Raw genomic sequence first — 18,743 nt, forward strand, 5'->3', positions numbered from 1 at the left:
TAGAAAATGACACAAAGAACACTAAATGAAGTTTTCCTCCCCAAACTAGCACTCAGGATCAGAATTCACAAAAATAGGTTTCATTAAAGGGCAATTTACCCTTATGCCCCCTTCTTTAACTAATTTAAAAAAAAATTTGAAATCAATTTGTCGCCGTCCTCGTTTCATCGCTTCTTCTTCTTCTCGTCTCTCTCTTCTCGTCGTCGTCGTCGTCGTCTTCCTCGTCTCTCCGTCGTCGTCTCTCCCCGTCGTTGTCGTCGTCGTCGTCGTCTCTCCGTCGTCGTCTCTTCGCCTCTCCGTTGATCCGTCGTCGTCGTCTCTCCGTTTATTTATCGTCGTCGTCGTTTCTCAATTGATCTGTCGTTTCTACGTCTATTCATCTCATTCTCTCTCTCGTGTGTCTGATTTGATTAAGGTTTGAATCATTTCATTTTGTTATACATTATCTAGGTTTTGTTATATATTATTCATTTGTTGATGATTTGAAGTTGATTTTGTAGAACAATGGAAGTTTTGTGCATCTGTGGACAATGGATCTCAAAAGAATCTCTCCAGTGGGAGTTTCTTGTTGATTTGAAGAGGAATGCATCAATCATTTCCATAGAAGAAGATCTACTGTATGAAGATTTGATGAAGATTGTCTCTGAAGATTTTAGTGTTAAAGAGGAAGAAATCAGTTTGAGTTATGGTTTTTCATTGGATATGAAATGTATTATTGAAAGTTTCCCCCCACTCTCGATAGGTAATACTCGTCAGCTCAGAACTTTCATTTCCAAGACTAGAGCATTTGATGGAACCTGTCGTTTGTGTGTTAAGGTTTGTATGATTTTTTCTTAGACTTTTCAGGATATGCTTCATAACCAAGTATTATGCCTTACAGAACTACTTGACTTATGCAGGTTAGTACTGATCCAGTTAGCTGTAACACTCAAGCTTCTGATACATTTGCTTCTACTGTTCCATTGAATGCCAATCCAGCGATTCTTTCTACTGTGCAGAGTGAAAAACAGGTACATTGTCCTTAATTCCCTTTTTCTGTTTGTGTTTGCATGATATGCTTCATAATCAAGTACTATGCCTTACAGAACTACTTGACTTTTGCAGAGTCTTCTATATGAAGGTGTTTCTACAGTTCCTCTGAATGCTCTTCCGGATTTTAGTACTGATTCAGCTAGCTGTAACATTCAAGCTTCTGATACATTTGCTTCTACTGTTCCATTGAATGCCAATCCAGTGATTCTTCCTACTGTGCAGAGTGAAAAACAGGTACATTGTCCCTAATTCCCTTTTTCTGTTTGTGTTTGCATGATATGCTTCATAATCAAGTATTATGCCTTACAGAACTACTTGACTTTTGCAGAGTTTTCTATATGAAGGTGTTTCTACAGTTCCTCTGAATGCTCTTCCGGATTTAGCCCTGTCCATATTGGACTTTCACCAAACACGAGAGTAGCTGGCGATATTAAGGTGAATAGCTATTTTAAGACAAAGAGAGAGTTGATGTTGAGGATGAAGAAATGGGCTTTAGAGTGGAAGTTTGAGTACAAGACTGTCTCTTCTAACAAGTCAAGAGTGCTTTTGAGTTGTGTTGATGAAAATTGCACGTGGAGGATGCGTGCTATCAAGCTACCTGTTTCAGATTTTTTCGTTGTTAAAAAGTATGTTCATGAGCATACATGCGATACAACACACAGGAAAGCCAACCACAGACAAGCATCTGCAAAGTTGTTGGGTTCTTTGATTTCCAGCAATTATGGAGAAAAAAAGGAAGGTCTCAAACCGAAACAGATCATTGAACAGGTCAGGATGCTGCATGGTGTTCACATCAATTACAAACAAGCTTGGAGAGTGAGAGAAGAAGCTCAGATTTTGGTTAGAGGGACTCCTGAAGACAGCTATTACAATTTGTCTAGGTGGTTGTATAAAATCACAGAAACAAACCCTGGTTCCTTGACTTATCAACATGTTGATGCTGCAGGAAAGTTCAAGTATGCATTTGTGGCTTTTGGTCCATCGATAAGGGGATTTTCATTGATGAGGAGAGTTATTGCAGTAGATGGTACATTTCTGAAGGGAAAATTCAATGGGACTTTATTGGCAGCTTGTGCTCAAGATGGGAATTATCATCTATATCCTCTCGCCTTTGCAGTGGTTGACGCAGAAAACGGCGCCTCTTGGAAATGGTTCTTTAGAGGTTTGAGCCAGAAGATCCCGGACGCTTCGGATCTTGTTTTTGTATCAGACAGGGCTAACTCCATTTCTTCAGCGTTGGAGGATGTATATCCCTTATCTCACCATGGAATTTGCAGGATCCATCTGCTCCGCAACATCACTCCTACATATGCGAAGACTGGGTTGCTACCTCTGGTGGAAAGCGCTGCTGATGCCTATACGTGTCACGAGTTCTGGTTAATCTTCAAGGACATAAAGGATAAATGTCCTGAATTGGCTAAGTATCTGGAAGAGTCTGATTTTAGGAAGTGGGCACGAAGCTATGCGCCTGCGAACAGGTATAATATCATGACTACCAACATTGCAGAGTCTCTCAATTCTATGTTGAAGATGCCTCGTGAGTTGCCCATTATCTCTCTCCTTGAAACTATCAGATTGACGATGACCACTTGGTTTTTTGAGCGACGCGAAGCGGCTGCGAAACATAAGCACCTGGTTACTCCAAAAGTTGTTCAGAAATTGGTATCTAGGTTAGGGGCCGCAATGTTGTTGAATGTGTATCAAGTTGATCGAAGCGAGTTTGAGGTGAAGAATGAAACAATGAAGTTTGTTGTTGACTTGGAGAAGCGGCATTGCACATGTAATGTTTTCGACATTGACAAGATCCCCTGCATCCATGCCATCGCTGCTGCTAAGCATATCAAGAGAGATGAAAACCGTTTTGTTGATGCTTCTCACTTGACAGAAACGTGGGCTAAAGCTTATGCTGAAAGCATACATCCTGGTGGAGAGTTGTCAACGTCCACCTATCCAGAGAATATTGATGAACTGTCTTGCCCACCTCCAGCTACCAAAAAGAAAAGTGGACGCCCTCCTACAAAGAGAAAGAGATCCGTTGGCGAGTTTGGGGTTCCTGGATCTAAATCTCAGTCCCACAAGTGCAGCAGATGTGGCACAGGAGGGCACAACAAGATCACATGCCAGAGGCCTATAGGATGAAGTTCTACATTTTTACATTTTTATCGATTATTATTTGGATGTTTGGCTATTTGATGGTTACATGATATGCACAAGACCATATACATTTTTTCTTTTGGAACCCTATCCTGAATAAGTATGATTTCTTACAACTTTTGTAATATACAACATTATCTTTTGATCTCATTTCAATTTTTAGTTTAAACTTCTTTGCTAGAAAAAAACACAGTAATATTCAACTATTCTGGAATCCCATCCAACTTTTGTAACATCCAACTTTTGTAATATACAATGTATTATACTATAATTGTATGGGTAAATTCAATTATGTGGAAGCAACTAACAGATGATTCTCCTCAGCCTAGCGGCTAAACCACGAAACCTATGATACCGAAACATTTGATCGACCCGGGTTCGACTCTCCTACGAGTAATGGGTGATTTTTTTTTTTTTGTTCAAACATATATCTCAGGAATCACATTTGTCGCAATCGGAAGCCCATCCTGAACTATCAAAGATCTTTCCAATGTATTATACTATAAATTGTATGGGTAAATTCAATTATGTGGAAGCAACTAACAGATGATTCTCCTCAGCCTAGCGGCTAAACCACGAAACCTATGATACCGAAACATTTGATCGACCCGGGTTCGACTCTCCTACGAGTAATGGGTGATTTTTTTTTTTTGTTCAAACATATATCTCAGGAATCACATTTGTCGCAATCGGAAGCCCATCCTGAACTATCAAAGATCTTTCCAATGTATTATACTATAAATTGTATGGGTAAATTCAATTATGTGGAAGCAACTAACAGATGATTCTCCTCAGCCTAGCGGCTAAACCACGAAACCTATGATACCGAAACATTTGATCGACCCGGGTTCGACTCTCCTACGAGTAATGGGTGATTTTTTTTTTTTTTCAAACATATATCTCAGGAATCACATTTGTCGCAATCGGAAGCCCATCCTGAACTATCAAAGATCTTTCCAATGTATTATACTATAAATTGTATGGGTAAATTCAATTATGTGGAAGCAACTAACAGATGATTCTCCTCAGCCTAGCGGCTAAACCACGAAACCTATGATACCGAAACATTTGATCGACCCGGGTTCGACTCTCCTACGAGTAATGGGTGATTTTTTTTTTTGTTCAAACATATATCTCAGGAATCACATTTGTCGCAATCGGAAGCCCATCCTGAACTATCAAAGATCTTTCCAATGTATTATACTATAAATTGTATGGGTAAATTCAATTATGTGGAAGCAACTAACAGATGATTCTCCTCAGCCTAGCGGCTAAACCACGAAACCTATGATACCGAAACATTTGTTCGACCCGGGTTCGACTCTCCTACGAGTAATGGGTGATTTTTTTTTTTTGTTCAAACATATATCTCAGGAATCGAAGAGTCTCTTCCAAACGACATCATGTAACTCAGTAACCGAAGAGTTTCTTTTCGTCAAGATTGGGTGTTATATGATTGGTTATTTCAGTAACTGACTTCAATAATCGAAGAGTTCCACAATAATCAAGAGTTTATTTTAACTGACTTCAATAATCGAAGAGTTCCTTTTTGTTCTATAAATATAAGGGACGATATCAGACCTTTTATTCACTCACTTCATTTCGCTTGATATATCCTTTTGCAATACAAGTTAGTTTTCGATTTTTCTCATTTTCCATTCAATTCATGAACTTTTTTCTATTTCTATTTTATCGTAACATCTTAGTTTCGATTTTGTTGCAGGACAAAGTTTCAATGGAAGGAAGTTCAAAGAAGATGATGAAGCGTCCCATAGAGGAGGTTTACGGATGTGATGCCGCCGAAGGTTTCAAGAAGGGGAAGAAGGAAACTGTGGAACATTACAGGGCTCTTCTTCGTTTGTCCAACGAATACAGGCTATCTGAGAATGATTGGAATCTTGCATCCAGCAAAGCAAATTCAATTGCTGTCCAAATCGAGTTGCTTGAAGATATTATCAAAGCTGATGGAAAATTTGATTTAACTGCTGAGTTGGAGAAACTCAAAGAAGAGCACTCGGAAGCGGAAGGAATGCTTGCTGATGTGAAGGTCAAAGTCCCTGATTGGGATAAACTTGGCGAAAGTTGGCTCCATCATGAGTAATTTCATGTTATCGTCTTCTCTTTTTATGTTTTTAAGGACCACATTATGTTTGATTTTCAGTTTTTATTTTAAATGAATAAGTTTTGTTTCTCTTGTGTTGTTTCTTCAATTAACAACCTAAATAAAAAACTTGTTCAATGTTTTTCACTATTTTGTAATGGTTTGGCCTAGTGTTCTTATAACTTGGTTATCTGATTTGCTTATTTGTTTTTGGAAAGCCATCCTGAATACATAAAATGATATCCAGATTATATAAATCTATCGTCTGTGAATAAATGAGTTCACATTTACTCTGTTATCGAATATCCAACGTAGCCTAGTGGCAAGCCCTTCTACTCTTAGTGTACCCTTATCACACAATAAGTCGTGTTCGATCCCCGTTGTGTATACTCACATTTTTTTTGTTTTTAATTAAATATTCAAACGTTATTTTCGTTTTATTGTAGCTTTTGGCAAGTATAAGACCCTTGGTACAACGGCTGCACACTTGGATTAATCTATCGAGAGTTCACGAGTTCAATCAACATCAGATCACATTCTTTTTCATTTTTTTTTGTAAACTTTAAAGGAATTTGTTTTTGGAAAGCTATCCTGAATACTTAAAATGATATCCAGATCATATAAATCTATCGTCTGTGAATAAATAAGTTCACATTTACTCTGATATCGAATATCCACCATAGCCTAGTGGCAAGCCCTTCTACTCTTAGTGTACCCTTATCACACAATAAGCCGTGTTCGATCCCCGTTGTGTATATTTCACTTTTTTCTGTTTTTAATTAAATATTCAAAAGTTATTATCGTTTTATTATATCTTTTGGCAAGTATAACACCCTTGGCACAGCGGCTGCACACTTTGATTCATCTTTCGAGAGTTCACGAGTTCAATCAACATCGGATCACTTTCTTTTTCATTTTTTTTGTAAACTTTAAAGGAATATGCTAGGCTTTGGTGCATTTTGCTTTCTCACTCTTTTTCTGGAAACCCATCCTAAAAGTACCATAAGCATTTGACAATTCATCAATACATCCTAAAAATTTTTCAATAACAATCTAAATGAAAAAAACGTTAGGGATAATTCATTACAAACTTAAACTTAAACGTTAGGGATAATTAATATCAAAGTAGAAAAACAGTGTAGAAAACAGAACAAATATGACATTTTCACTTCCTTTGACCTTCCTGGAAATCTTTATCCATAAACTGGTCGAAGATCTCACAACATAGCTTGCTTCGTAAGTCCATCGCAGTTTCATCATTTATATTAGCCATGCTCTTCAATCCCAGTGACCTGCATTCCAGCATCTTCACAACAAAAATACCACAGTTGTATGGAAATTTTGTCTTTGGAAGCCCTTCTGCAAACTTAACTTCAAATGGACTGATATCTTCGAAATTAACCTCTTCACCAAGAAGTTCCATCTTTATGGCACTAATCAACACTGTCATAAATACCCAAAATTATACAATAAATCAATCACCAACAGACAACAAAATGAATATGTAAAAATGCATCACAATCACAAGCAGCAAGTGACAAACTTTTATTTTCTAAATTAGCTAATATTTTTACCTGCCAGTTCTTGGATTTGATTAAGAGCACGTTTGATATTTGCTTTTGGAAGACCACAATGGAAGAGTGTGATTGTGTTGTCCATCAATTGTATCTCCACCCCAATATAGTGACAGCTCAACTTATCTTCAATGACACCATATATAACATCAACATCTTCCAGCCATACCTTCTTTGGATGTATTAAACCTTTCACAAGTTCGCCTACACAGCCCTCCAATAACTTTTTTTTTTCTTATGTGGCTTCCTGACAGATTCATAAGCGTACCCAACCACTTCTAAGAATTTGACTGGTACAAAGCATGCTGCTGGAAGATTGTTGTTGCGGAACCAAGCACCTTGCTCAACCCTCTTACAATTTAGCATTTCAAATGCAACATTTATGTGCTGCCAATGTAACAATATAGTTAGAAACTTCATATAGAACTGCTATAACATGGACATCTAGCATAGCTCAACTCAACCTCTTCCTAAACATATGACACAATCAAATAGAAGACAGAACAGAGTGTTGATTACCTCTTTGTTGAGATTGTTTTCTGCATCGTCCATTTTTTGAAAGAACTCTTTTTCAATTTCTTTTCCATTGATATAAAACGGTCTGTAGTTGATAAAATTAACTAGTATCAATCGAAACTTTTACAAAATAAATTAGGAATATTTATGCGAGGACAAAAAGTTGCTTACACACGATATATGCCCCGTAGATCCATCCAGTGTGCAAGCCTTGAAAACCGAGGAAATTCAGGTGTCACAAATGGATCAATTGGAAGGATTACCTCAGGTGTTACAGGTATAGGAGGGTTTCTAGGTCGTATTGGCCTCTTCTCTTCTCGCTGTAGAAAAGGAAGCAAATCTACTGGCTGAGCATTTGCTTTCTTCTTCTTACCAACATGTGGCTTCCCCTTTAATTAAAAATAAAGACAAAAATTCAGGATCGTTTTTATCTTTATACTTGAATGCCTTCCTAATATGAAGTAAAAATATTTTTTATACCTTTTTTGCATGATCGTCTTGACTTGGTTTCACACTCTTACCCTGCTTTACTTCCATCTGTGAAACAAAACCGATATATCAAACTATTGACCTGAACTTCAATTCAAGTGGATCTTATTCATTTTTATTACCTCTTTTGCCATTTTCCCAACACATCTTCTGATGGACCAGCTGCTTCATTTTTCTTACAAGCGACAGCCTTCGCCTTCCCCTTTTTGAATGACAAAAATTCAGATACATTTATATCTTAATTCCTAGTATGATGTATAAATATTTCATACCTTTTTATCACCATCTCCTTCACTTGGATTCACACTCTGCGTCTGCTCTTCTTCCATCTGAAAATCAATACCGAGATATTAAACAAATGACATTATTTTTCAATTCAAGTGATCCAAGGCATTTGTTTTACCTTTTTTGTCATCTCCCAAACACCATCTACCCATTTTCTTGGTTTTCGCATCTCAGAATGGTGGAAGTAAATTTGTTCTTTAGAATTGTTCAAAGAGACAAAACACGAGCCATCAAACAAAATGACTTTAACTTTTCCAGCGCACCAGGCACCATTGTCGAACGCCTCCACGTCCTGCATTAGCTCATAACTTTTCTTCGCTCCAGATCTCTCAGGTGGTGGTTGAGGACGTATTCTGTCAATTGATACACGTGTCTCAACACTCCTTTTCCTCTTCTTTTCGTCCAGAGACGGGACGAAGTACTCAACTTTCACCATCTCAACCCCATCAACCAAATATGTTGCCAACACATTTCCTGGATACCATTTATGACAAGTATTGTCATCTTGTGATGAAATCTCCACATTTGCTCCGATCTCAAAGGGATTTTGAACTCTGCTTTCTACATCCTGTGATGGTTTAGATTCAAGGATATCCAGTCATTTTGATAGTTGCTGTATATTTATTAAAGGTTTTAATGAAAGTAATACCTTATTTTGCTCTGTTAAAAGATTTCTGCGAGCTCGGGTATTTGGCTGTGTGTCGGAAATGTTTGGTGAAATGATCTCATTCATAAGCTCGTGAGTCTCCTGAATTCAGGAATGGTTGAATGAACACGTACAAGGGCTTCCAAAAATTACTTGAAAAGTCCAATTTTTTAAAGAAGGTACCTGCTGCGTCTGAATTGGAGTAAGGACTGGAGTCTCAATATTCTGTTGAGCTATTGGAGAACCAGGTGTCTCTTTCGTGATCTCATTCATAGGCTCTCGTGTATCCTGAAGTCAGGAATGGGATTATGAACACGTACCAAATTCATAATTTTATAAATACCAACAGTTTTCAAAATTATACTTGCCTCATTGTTAAGTTGTTCATCTGCTTGATCTGCATTGGCTTCACCTTGTCTGGAAGCCGTCTCATGAAATGGAGTTGTGTCAGTCTGTGCAAGTACAACAAAAATTAGGAAGGCAAGCCTAAATATGTATAACATCTTCCAAAATTACTTGACAACTCAAAACTGAATCAAGAACTAGATAAACATTAATTTTAATTTCCGAAAAAAAAGTTACCTCATTGTTTGGAGTTTCATATGAAGTAACTCTTTGTAGTTTCTCTAGTTTGTCACACGTTCTTTAATCTGTTTCCTGTCTTTTTCAATCAAACACAAACGATCGTTCATGATCCTTAAATTATCTCCCACCATCTCGCTGATTCTGTTGATCTTTGATTCCAAAGACTCCTCCTGATACGAAGTAGAAGCTTGACTCATCCCTCCATTCCCAAACAGTAAAGATGCTCTTCTTATTTCTTCATTAGCACCGTATAGGTCTACTGACATGTTTCGCCAATCTCTAATTTTAAACTTATAACCTCTCTTGGATAAATCGGCCATGTCATCCAGATCTTTATTAGCTTCGTCTTCCATGCAAACATCATCTTCTGGATCATTAGAAATAGGAGGTAGGATGCATGTGACCTTAAGCTGAAACCATAAAAATAATTAGCTTTTAAATGGAGAATCATAAGGCAAAACAGAAACAAGAAAAAAATAATGTAAAAACTTACATGATCTTTGATTTCAATTAGGAGAACATCTATCAGCTGTGGAGAAGCTATTTGAAGGTACTTCTCACACAAAAATATTGGGGTAGACGGTTGAACGCTCAGAATAGGAACAACTTGACTGAATGCATACTGTAGCAAAGGTACTGACTCAAGTATCCATATAAGAAATGCCATAGGGAACCCTTGCAAATCATAATTGTTTTTGTCGAGGCTTTTGTCGACAGCTCTCTGAAGTGATTTTAACAGCAAATTATAAGCTGTTCTCCCCCATGGGTATGTCATCAAGACATCCATATCCTGCGCTATTTTCACATAATCCAAAGTAAAAGTTGTGCCACCGTCGAGAAGGCTCTTCTGTAGTAGTATGCTCTCAATCAGGAGGAGCATTGCAAGGCAGAATCTCTCATCAGAAGCATCTTCTCTTGTGTTTCTGAGCTGCTTCTCCACGTCCTTTACTGTATGAGTACGCCCTTTTAGGAAGTCCCACTTAAATTTCTCGGTTCCCTCTCGTGGTTCTCTTGCTTCACCACTACATTTCAAACCAGTCACCATGTGGAATTCTCTTATAGAGAACCTCATTGGCTGAGCACCAAAATGGAACCATGCTTCGTGTCTCTTCACTGTCTTGATGCTTTTGGTGAGAACTGCGTGCACTATCTTAGCTGATAATTTCAAAGACCTCTCTCCAAGCTTGATCACCGGTCCCAAAAACGTCCCTCTTATTCTGTTGAACTCATCATTTCCTAGAATTTCCTTAACAGTTTTGATATAAGCAACTATCGAGTGTTGGTTTATCGATATCGTCTTCTCTGGCTCTGATCCAATCGGATACCTCAGCTCAGGCAGTGCTAGTCTTAATGGTAATGGATCTCCCATCTTGTTTCTATCCTGCGTAAACAAGAAAAATTTATTTGTCTAAATTAATTAAAATCCAATTTTCAGGAAGGGTTTCCTGAAAAAATACAAATCCTTCCCGAAGTCTATACACATGCTTTCACATGAACTAGAATTCTACCAATCATATTAGGTTAAAACGAGCAAGTCTATACACAAGCAAAAACCAGGAGACCAATCTCTCAGAAAGAAAACACACATAAGGTTGAATCTGCAACATACCTTCAAGAGATAGAGCTCTAGAAATGGTTTTTCTCGGAGAATAGAGAGAGCTCGCGTAAAAGATCGAGAGAGAGAGAGTTCTGGAGATGGGTTTTCGTCGGAGATCGAGAGATATGGAGATGAGAGAGAGATTCGAGAGGCGGAGACGAGTGAGATTCGAGAAGTTTGAAACGGCGAGAGTGTTGAGGCGGCAAGAGTTTTGTTTTTTTCAATCGAAATGTATTGTTTTGGAAACCTATCCTATATTAATTGGGTTAAGTATGCTTATGTAATATTCTTTAACAGATGATTCTCCTCAGACCAGCGGTTAAACCAAGGCTTTTTATAACTCAAAAGTCTCTCTATCCCCGGGTTCGATATGTGGTGGATTCAAAATCTATTTTAATTTTTTTTGTGTTACAGTTTGGAGTTAAATAAAATTAAATGTAATCCATTAACAGATGATTCTTCTTGGCCTAGTGGCTAAACTCCCACACTATCCAAATACGCAGACTCTCTCCCTCTGGGTTCGATCCTTTGTGGTTCTAAATTTTTGTTGTCTGTAAACATCACAATTTTAAGCTTACCATATACATGTCCAATCCTTAGTATATAATCTCATTTCATTCTTTTTTACATTTGAAACACTTAACTTTTTTTCTGGAAACCCATCCAGAAACAATATTTTAACCTTCCAAGATATATGATACCCAAATAAAATACTTGATATCCTTCCAATCTTTCTTATGTAACCAGACGCCAACAACATAACAAAATAAACAGTCATAACTAAAACCGAGTCTTAACTAAAACAAAAAATGTTTTCATGCATCATTCTCATTTCCCAAAGCTCTCATCCACAAATTGGTTGAAGATCTCACAAGACAAGGTTCTCCTTAGCTCCAATGCATTGTCATCATTAATCTTTGTCATGTCTCCTATCTTCAATGACTGGCACTCCAGAATCTTGACAAGAAATATCCCACAGTTGAAAGGATGTTTTGTCTTGGGTAAACCTTGTGCCTGCTCAATCTCAAATGGAATCATCTTCACCTTATCTACCTCATCACCAGAAGATTCCACCAGCAGATTAGAAATCAACACTGTCATATTTAAAAATCAATATCAAGATAGAATCAGTTGAATATTTCAAACCAAGAAACAGATGAATACATCAAATACAGATTGTTTATACATACCTGCCAACTTTTTCACTTGAGGAATATCAATGCTGTTGCTTTCCTTTTGAAAACAATCATATACTGTGATTCTTTTCTTCTTCAAATGAATTTCCATCCCAATCCAGACATTGCTTTTTTTTCCAAGAGTAATCCCATACACAACATCAACATCTTCTCCCCATGTCTTCTCTGGATATACCTTCCCTCTCACAGTATCTTTAAATAAATCGTTGAAAATCTTTTTACCTTTGACCTTTTCTTTCTTGTAAGCCAAATCATCAGAGAGCAAGCAATGCAAGAACTCCATAGGTAGGAAGCACGCCTTTGGAATCTTGTAGTTGTGGAACCAAGCAGCATTCTCATTTCTTCTGCAATTTAGCATTGCAAAGGCTCCATCAATGTGCTGCAAAAAAAAAGGCAAACATTATCTAATTTGTTACTATATAATTCCTGAAACTAAACAAATCCTTCCTGAATTTTTTTTTAAAAAAAAAGCTCAAGGCAAGAACATATGTAAACAAATTACCTCTTTCTTAAGGTCCTTTTTTGCATTTTCCATGCTTTGAAAGAAAGATTTCCTTATCTTATTATCATTGATTGATAGGGACCTGCAGTCGATTAAAGATTCAAAGGAATTACCAAACCTCTTATACATAAATATAAGAATATATAGACAAGGACAGAAACATGCTTACGTTTCATGCATGCCGGGCTTTAATGTCATCCAATTTTGAAGCCTTGAAAGCTTATGTTCCGCAGGAGTTGAAAACGGATCAACTGCAGGTATAATCTCAGGTATTACAGTTAAAGCCGGATTTCTGTCAGACTTGAATGGAGTTTTTGTGTCTCTAGATCGTTTAGGCACCCTCTCGCTCCTTCTTAGGAAAACATTATCCATTCCTGAATTTTGTGATGAGGCAGCAGCTTTCCTTTTCTTATCAGGCTTCACCTTTAATCAAACAATAGACACCAAGCAAAATATTATCAAATTTGTTGCAATCGGAATTTCTGGAAACCATTCCTGAAACTAAAATGTATGTATATCAAACAATTCACGTGAAGTATAATTCTAGTTATGATTTACCTTATCTGCCATCTTCCAGACTCCATCTTTCCATTCTCTATGAATTCGCAAATCTGAATGTTTGAATAGAATAGTTTCCATAGAAGTATAGAGACACACCGAGTATGTGTTATCACCAAGTACCATGCTAATTTGTCCGCTGCTCCAGCCATTGTTGTAGAAGGCTTCTACCTTATCCATCATCTCAAAGGATTTTTGGTCACTAGTTGGTGTTGCAGGACGTATTTTGTCAGCCGTGATAGTATCCTGAAGTTTCTGAAGTCTATGTTGGTCTGTGAAGAGTGTCGTGTACTCAACTGTCAGCTCCTCTAGTCCTTCACACAGTTTAAGATCAACAACCTTTCCTGGATACCATATTTCGTCATCAGTAGACAAAATTTCAACCTCTGCGCCTATTTGAAAGTGAGCTAGAAGCCTGCTTACTTCAACCTATTAAAAATGAAGATTCAGTAACATCAGCGGTTTTAAATTGTTAGAATAATAATTAAAGATCAAATATACTCGATGCATACCTCGTTTTTTCTGAAAAATCTATAGCACTTGTCTGAAGATGCTCTGTTTGCAGAGTAATAGGCGGCATCTTCGAAACATCTGTGGAAACTAGCTCAGTAGTAGGTTCTGTAGTATCCTTGAGATTTTCTTCTGCTTGATTCTGCTCTGATGGTGTCTCATCGGATTGATCTCCCTCACTTGTCTGAAGGTGCTGTGTTTGCGGAGTAAGAGGCTGTGTCTTCGAAACATCTGTGGAAACTAGCTCAGTAGTAGGTTCTGTAGTATCCTTGAGATATTCTTCCGCTTGATTCTTTCTGCTTGATTGTGAATGCTCTCCTTCACTTGTAGAAAAATATTGGGTCGCAGTTTCTGTCTCACTCTATAAGACAAAAGTAAATGGTAAGAGTTAGTTGAATAGAAAATATTACCTAAACATTTTAAATATTTCTTCTTACCAAAGCATTCTTATTTTCTTCAATAACTAGTGCAATTAGTGAAGACAATGGAGAGGAAGGTCTGTAATGCACAGCATGTGTATCCTCCTGTAATAACAGTAAAATAAAAGAGGTAGTTATGAAGAAGTTTCTACAATTTAAAATTCAAGTTGTACTTATGAAAGACATTTCTATGCTTACCTTTTTATTGTTTGCTGAAATGATCTCAGTCAATGGCTGTGTAGCCTCATACGTTTCCTCTGTTACCGTCTGCAAAAAAAAACAAAAAAAAGTCAGGTAGGGGATCAAAAACACGTACAAAAGCTTTCAAACATTACTTGAAATCTCCAAGATTTTTTGAACATTTACCTGCTGTTTCTGAATTGGAGTAAAAACTTGAGCCTCAATACTCTTTGGAGATATTGGAGAAGAAGGTGTCTCATTCATTTCCAGTGTTTCTTTTTGCAAAACTTGAGTCTGAGCAGCAGGTGACTCAATCACAATCTGCAAAAAATATCAGGAAAGGCCATCATGAATACATTCAATTATAATTTCTAGAGTAAATATTACCTCATCATCTGGTTTTCCTTCTCCTTGATTAGTTTTGGGTGGCGTTTCATCAGTAGAGGTTTGTGTTTCCCTCTGCCAAAAATTAGAAAGGTCTATATATGTAAATCACCCAAAACTAATTGTAAACTCCAACTGTCATTGAGCATATACCTCTTTTGTCAGATTAGGAGTAAAAACTTGAGTATCAAGGGCAGGCGTGTCATCCGATGGCTCTCTCTCAATCTGTAAAAATTATCACGAAGTCAATCCAGAGTACGTTCTAAAGCTTCCAAACATTAACTTAAAAATCCAAGATTTTTTTTGACCATGTACCTGCTGAGTCTGACTTGGAGTATAAACGGGAGTTTCAATACTCTTTGGAGCTATTGGAGAAGAAGGTGTCTCATTCATTTCTACTGTTTCTTTCTGCAAAACTTGACTCTGACTAGCAGGTGACTCACTTGTTAATTTCTCTCTCACAATCTGCAAAAAAATATCAGGAATGGCCATCATGAATACATTCAACTATAATTTCTAGAATAAATATTACCTCATCATCTGGTTTTCCATCTTGATTAGGATTGGATGGCCTCTCACCGGTAGACGTTTCTGTTTCTTTCTGTCAAAAATCAGAAAAGCCTTTATATGTAAAAAAAATCACCCAAAACTAATTTGTAAACTCCAACTGTGAAAACAATATCATTGAGCATATACCTCTTTTGTCAGATTAGGAGAGAATACTTGAGTATCAAGGGCAGGAGTTTCATCATCTGATTCATTCATTGTGTCCTGCAAAAATCAAGAATGCATTCTAGAATATGTACAAAAGCTTCCAAATATTACTTCAAAACTCAACAATATTTTATTGGTTACATACCTCATTTGTCAAATTAGGCTGTTGAGACATTGGAGATAAAGGCGTCTCACTCGATGATTGCGTGTAATCCTGCAAAAATCAGGAAGGCATTCAGGATTTTGTACAAGAATTTCCAAATATTTTCTTAAAAATTTTTGAGCATATACCTCATTTTGTTGAGACTTTGGAGATGCAGCTGATTCAATCATTGTCTCCTGCAAAAATCAGGAATGCATTCAAGAAGTACAAAAGCTTTCCAAATATTACTTCAAAACTCAACAATATTTATTGGTTACATACCTCATGTGTCAAATTAGGCTGTTGAGACATTGGAGATAAAGGTGTCTCACTCGATGGTTGCGTGTGAGACATTGGAGATAAAGGTGTCCCACTGGATGGTTGCGTGTGAGACATTGGAGATAAAGGTGTCCCACTGGATCGCTGTTTGTCAAATATTAGGAAGGCATTCAAGAATATGTACAAGATCTTCCAAAAAATACTTGAAAATGCAAATGTAAAAGAAGATGTTTTGAGAATTTACCTTTTGTGTCACGTTAGTGGGAAAAACATTGCTGTTTCCTTCCAACTCTGACACACGAGCTCTAAGATGTATGTTTTCTTCTTCCAGTAATGACATTCGATCCTTCATGCTCTTCAGATTCTCCTCCATTACCGTGATGATCCTGTTCACTTTTTCATTTACTGAATCCTCATCAATCGGAGTAGAAGCTTGGCCAGTCTCCTTATTTGCCATCATTTGAATAAGAGCATCCAATGTGTCAAATGTGTCTACACACCTATTTTCCCAGTCATCGGCTGTAATCTTGTACCCTTTCTTTGTTACATCTTTCACTGTTTCCAACTCGTCACTATATTTGTCTTCAATGGAGATATCATCTTCTGGATCATGAGGAATAGAAGGTAGTATGCAATGGACCTTCAGCTGAGAATATTTCAAAAAAAGACCAATGAGAAACATATTAAAAAGAAGAAGCCAAATAAACTGAGAAACATATACTTGGAAAAGCTTACCTTTGTATCAGCTTCAACCTGTAAAACCCTATCAAGTGATGGATTCTCTATCTCAGTGTATTTTTCACACAAGTAAGTCGGCCCAGGAACCTCAACTGTTGGTACACACTTACTGAACTTATTCCTTAGCAAAGGAATCGACTCTAGTATCCAAAGAAGGAATACTAGAGGATAACCTTGCAACTCAAATTTGGATTTATTCTCCAAATGATTCGCGACAGCGTTTTGAATTGACTTCAGGAGCACAATGTAAGCCTCTTTTCCCCATGGATATGTCATATCCTGTGCATTTTTCGCATATTCCAAAGGAAAACTCCCTCCTTTGCTCTTCCGCAATAATATGCTCTCTACCAGGATGAGCATTGCGAGGCATACTCTCTCCTCAGAAGCATCTTCTCTTGTGTTTCTGAGCTGGTCCACCACGTCACTTAACTTATGACTACGCCCCTTTAGCAATTCCCAATTAAATCTCTCGGGTTCCCTTCGTGGTCCTTCTAATGCACCACTACATTTCAAGCCTGTCATCATATGAAATTCTCTTATAGAGAACCTCATTGGCTGCGCACCGAAATGGAACCAGGCTTCATTCTCCTTGACAGAAACGATGCTTCTAGTGAGAATGGCGTAGACTATCTTTCCTGATAACTTCAATCCTCTCTCACTGAGCTTCATTATAGGTCCCAGAAATGATCCCCGGACTCTCATCATCTCATCTGGTTTTAGGATGCTTTTGACAATAGAGATATAATCTGAACCAGAGTATTGGTTGATTGCTGACTTTTCCTTTGGCTGTGAACCAATAGGATACTTCAGCCCTGGCAGTGCTAGTTTTAGAGGTACTGAATCTCCCATCTTGTTTCTATCCTGCGTAGACAAGAAAAAAAAAATCCAATTTTCAGGAAGGGTTTCCTGAAACAATACAAATACAAAACAACACAAAAGTCTTCATTTGCTTCGCTTGTTAATAAGAACGAGTAACACACAAATCAAAATCAAAACGCAAGCTTCCCAAATTTTAATTCAAAAACCCTAATTTTAAAAAGTTACCGATTTTGAGAGTAGAGAGTGTGACGCTGATGATTAGATAGCCGGAGAAGATGATTATCGAGCCGGAGAAGATGATTAGCGAGCCGGAGAAGACGATTAGCGAGCCGGAGAAGATGATTCCCGAGCCGGAGACTTCGATTCCCGAGTCAGAGAAGATGATTCCCGAGCCGGAGACGACGATTCCCGAGTCGGAGAAGATGATTCCCGAGCCGGAGACGACGATTCCCGAGTCGGAGACGACAGTGCCGGTGAGGGTTTGAAGATTCCCGAGAGGAGATGACACGATTCGCGATCGAATGAAATGAAATGTTTTTTTTTTCTATTCTTATAACAAAGGGTATAAAGGTAAATTACCCCTTTAATGAAACTTATTTTTGTGACTTCTGATCCTGAGTGCTAGTTTGGGGAGGAAAACTTCAAAAGGTGCTATTATTGACAATTGCCCAAAAGACAAAGTATTTACATGTTTGTCATTAATGAAAAAAATAATAAAAAGCGAAAAGATTAGAGCTAGATTCAAACCCATGTCATTCTTGGTACAAGCAGCCACTATTACAACTAGGCAACAATGATTCTTTGGCTTATGTGTCGATATTATATATAAAAATAGATGTATTATCCAGAAATTAAGAAACGTTTAAAAACTAATTCTTGATTAATCCCCGATTAGTTTTCACTTCATGTTAACTAACTATGCCCAAACTAACCACTCAACTAACACCTAACGTAATTTTGTAACACCTAACGTAATTTTGAACATGATTTCAACGGTTTCAGATATTAATAATTGGTTCTTCATTTTGCTTATACCAAATGCTAATGGTATTGGATAAAAAAATCGGTTACAAATTGTTTTTTATTTGTATTAAAAAAAAACTCTTTACAAATCTAAAATATGAATATATTAACTTATTAAATTAACTGTTTGGGAATAAAATTTAAAATTAATGAGTGAAATAACTATGGCACAAGTGTATAGTTATGCAACATCACACATTCATTACAATTATCAAAACCCCTTATTAAAAATTAAAAAAAAATTATAAACAAATATAATTACAAAAAAAAAACACAAATATAATTACAAGAAAAAAATAT

The 18,743-nt window shown here is 37.2% G+C and overlaps 7 protein-coding genes across 8 annotated transcripts; 2 read left to right on the forward strand and 5 right to left on the reverse strand.

Moving 5' to 3' along the window:
- The first annotated feature begins 302 nt into the window (after positions 1-302).
- LOC125607320 lies at positions 303-1,396 on the forward strand. Its single transcript, XM_048777260.1, has 2 exons — positions 303-816; positions 900-1,396. The coding sequence occupies exons 1-2, from the start codon at positions 505-507 to the stop codon at positions 1,023-1,025; spliced, it is 438 nt and encodes a 145-aa protein (XP_048633217.1). The 5' UTR covers positions 303-504; the 3' UTR covers positions 1,026-1,396.
- A 113-nt stretch (positions 1,397-1,509) lies between these two features.
- Positions 1,510-3,171, forward strand: LOC125607284. Its single transcript, XM_048777192.1, has one exon. It carries the CDS (start codon positions 1,510-1,512, stop codon positions 3,169-3,171), a length of 1,662 nt encoding a protein of 553 aa, XP_048633149.1.
- A 2,888-nt stretch (positions 3,172-6,059) lies between these two features.
- Positions 6,060-7,922, reverse strand: LOC125607315. 2 transcript variants are annotated; one of them, XR_007338481.1, is made up of 5 exons: positions 7,858-7,922; positions 7,549-7,766; positions 7,381-7,462; positions 6,862-7,248; positions 6,060-6,730 (listed from the first exon to the last, which is right to left on the reverse strand). XR_007338481.1 is itself a non-coding variant. In XM_048777257.1 (4 exons), exons 1-4 carry the CDS (start codon positions 7,912-7,914, stop codon positions 7,066-7,068), a joined length of 540 nt encoding a protein of 179 aa, XP_048633214.1. In that variant the 5' UTR covers positions 7,915-7,922; the 3' UTR covers positions 6,060-7,065. The 2 variants fall into 2 exon arrangements, 1 of the variants encoding a protein (XP_048633214.1); XM_048777257.1 differs by having other exon boundaries at positions 6,060-7,248.
- Positions 7,923-8,021: 99 nt separating this feature from the next.
- On the reverse strand, positions 8,022-9,417 carry LOC125607316 (protein AGENET DOMAIN (AGD)-CONTAINING P1-like). The gene is made up of 4 exons (XM_048777258.1): positions 8,981-9,417; positions 8,801-8,899; positions 8,270-8,719; positions 8,022-8,195 (listed from the first exon to the last, which is right to left on the reverse strand). Exons 1-4 carry the CDS (start codon positions 9,068-9,070, stop codon positions 8,133-8,135), a joined length of 702 nt encoding a protein of 233 aa, XP_048633215.1. The 5' UTR covers positions 9,071-9,417; the 3' UTR covers positions 8,022-8,132.
- A 6-nt stretch (positions 9,418-9,423) lies between these two features.
- LOC125607285 lies at positions 9,424-10,751 on the reverse strand. The gene is made up of 2 exons (XM_048777193.1): positions 9,876-10,751; positions 9,424-9,792 (listed from the first exon to the last, which is right to left on the reverse strand). The coding sequence occupies exons 1-2, from the start codon at positions 10,749-10,751 to the stop codon at positions 9,424-9,426; spliced, it is 1,245 nt and encodes a 414-aa protein (XP_048633150.1).
- Positions 10,752-11,561: 810 nt separating this feature from the next.
- Positions 11,562-13,732, reverse strand: LOC125607303. The gene is made up of 5 exons (XM_048777231.1): positions 13,236-13,732; positions 12,847-13,100; positions 12,678-12,759; positions 12,170-12,554; positions 11,562-12,073 (listed from the first exon to the last, which is right to left on the reverse strand). The coding sequence occupies exons 1-5, from the start codon at positions 13,416-13,418 to the stop codon at positions 11,808-11,810; spliced, it is 1,170 nt and encodes a 389-aa protein (XP_048633188.1). The 5' UTR covers positions 13,419-13,732; the 3' UTR covers positions 11,562-11,807.
- LOC125607286 (mucin-17-like) lies at positions 13,655-17,895 on the reverse strand. Its single transcript, XM_048777194.1, has 15 exons — positions 16,599-17,895; positions 16,108-16,509; positions 15,867-16,007; positions 15,734-15,781; positions 15,588-15,656; positions 15,425-15,499; positions 15,261-15,329; positions 15,044-15,193; positions 14,882-14,953; positions 14,732-14,803; positions 14,531-14,665; positions 14,363-14,431; positions 14,183-14,269; positions 13,748-14,106; positions 13,655-13,664 (listed from the first exon to the last, which is right to left on the reverse strand). The coding sequence occupies exons 1-15, from the start codon at positions 17,448-17,450 to the stop codon at positions 13,655-13,657; spliced, it is 2,610 nt and encodes an 869-aa protein (XP_048633151.1). The 5' UTR covers positions 17,451-17,895.
- Positions 17,896-18,743: the final 848 nt, after the last annotated feature.

The sequence above is a fragment of the Brassica napus genome, chromosome A3 (assembly GCF_020379485.1).
Source record: "Brassica napus cultivar Da-Ae chromosome A3, Da-Ae, whole genome shotgun sequence".
In the NCBI taxonomy this organism is placed as follows: Eukaryota; Viridiplantae; Streptophyta; class Magnoliopsida; order Brassicales; family Brassicaceae; genus Brassica; species Brassica napus.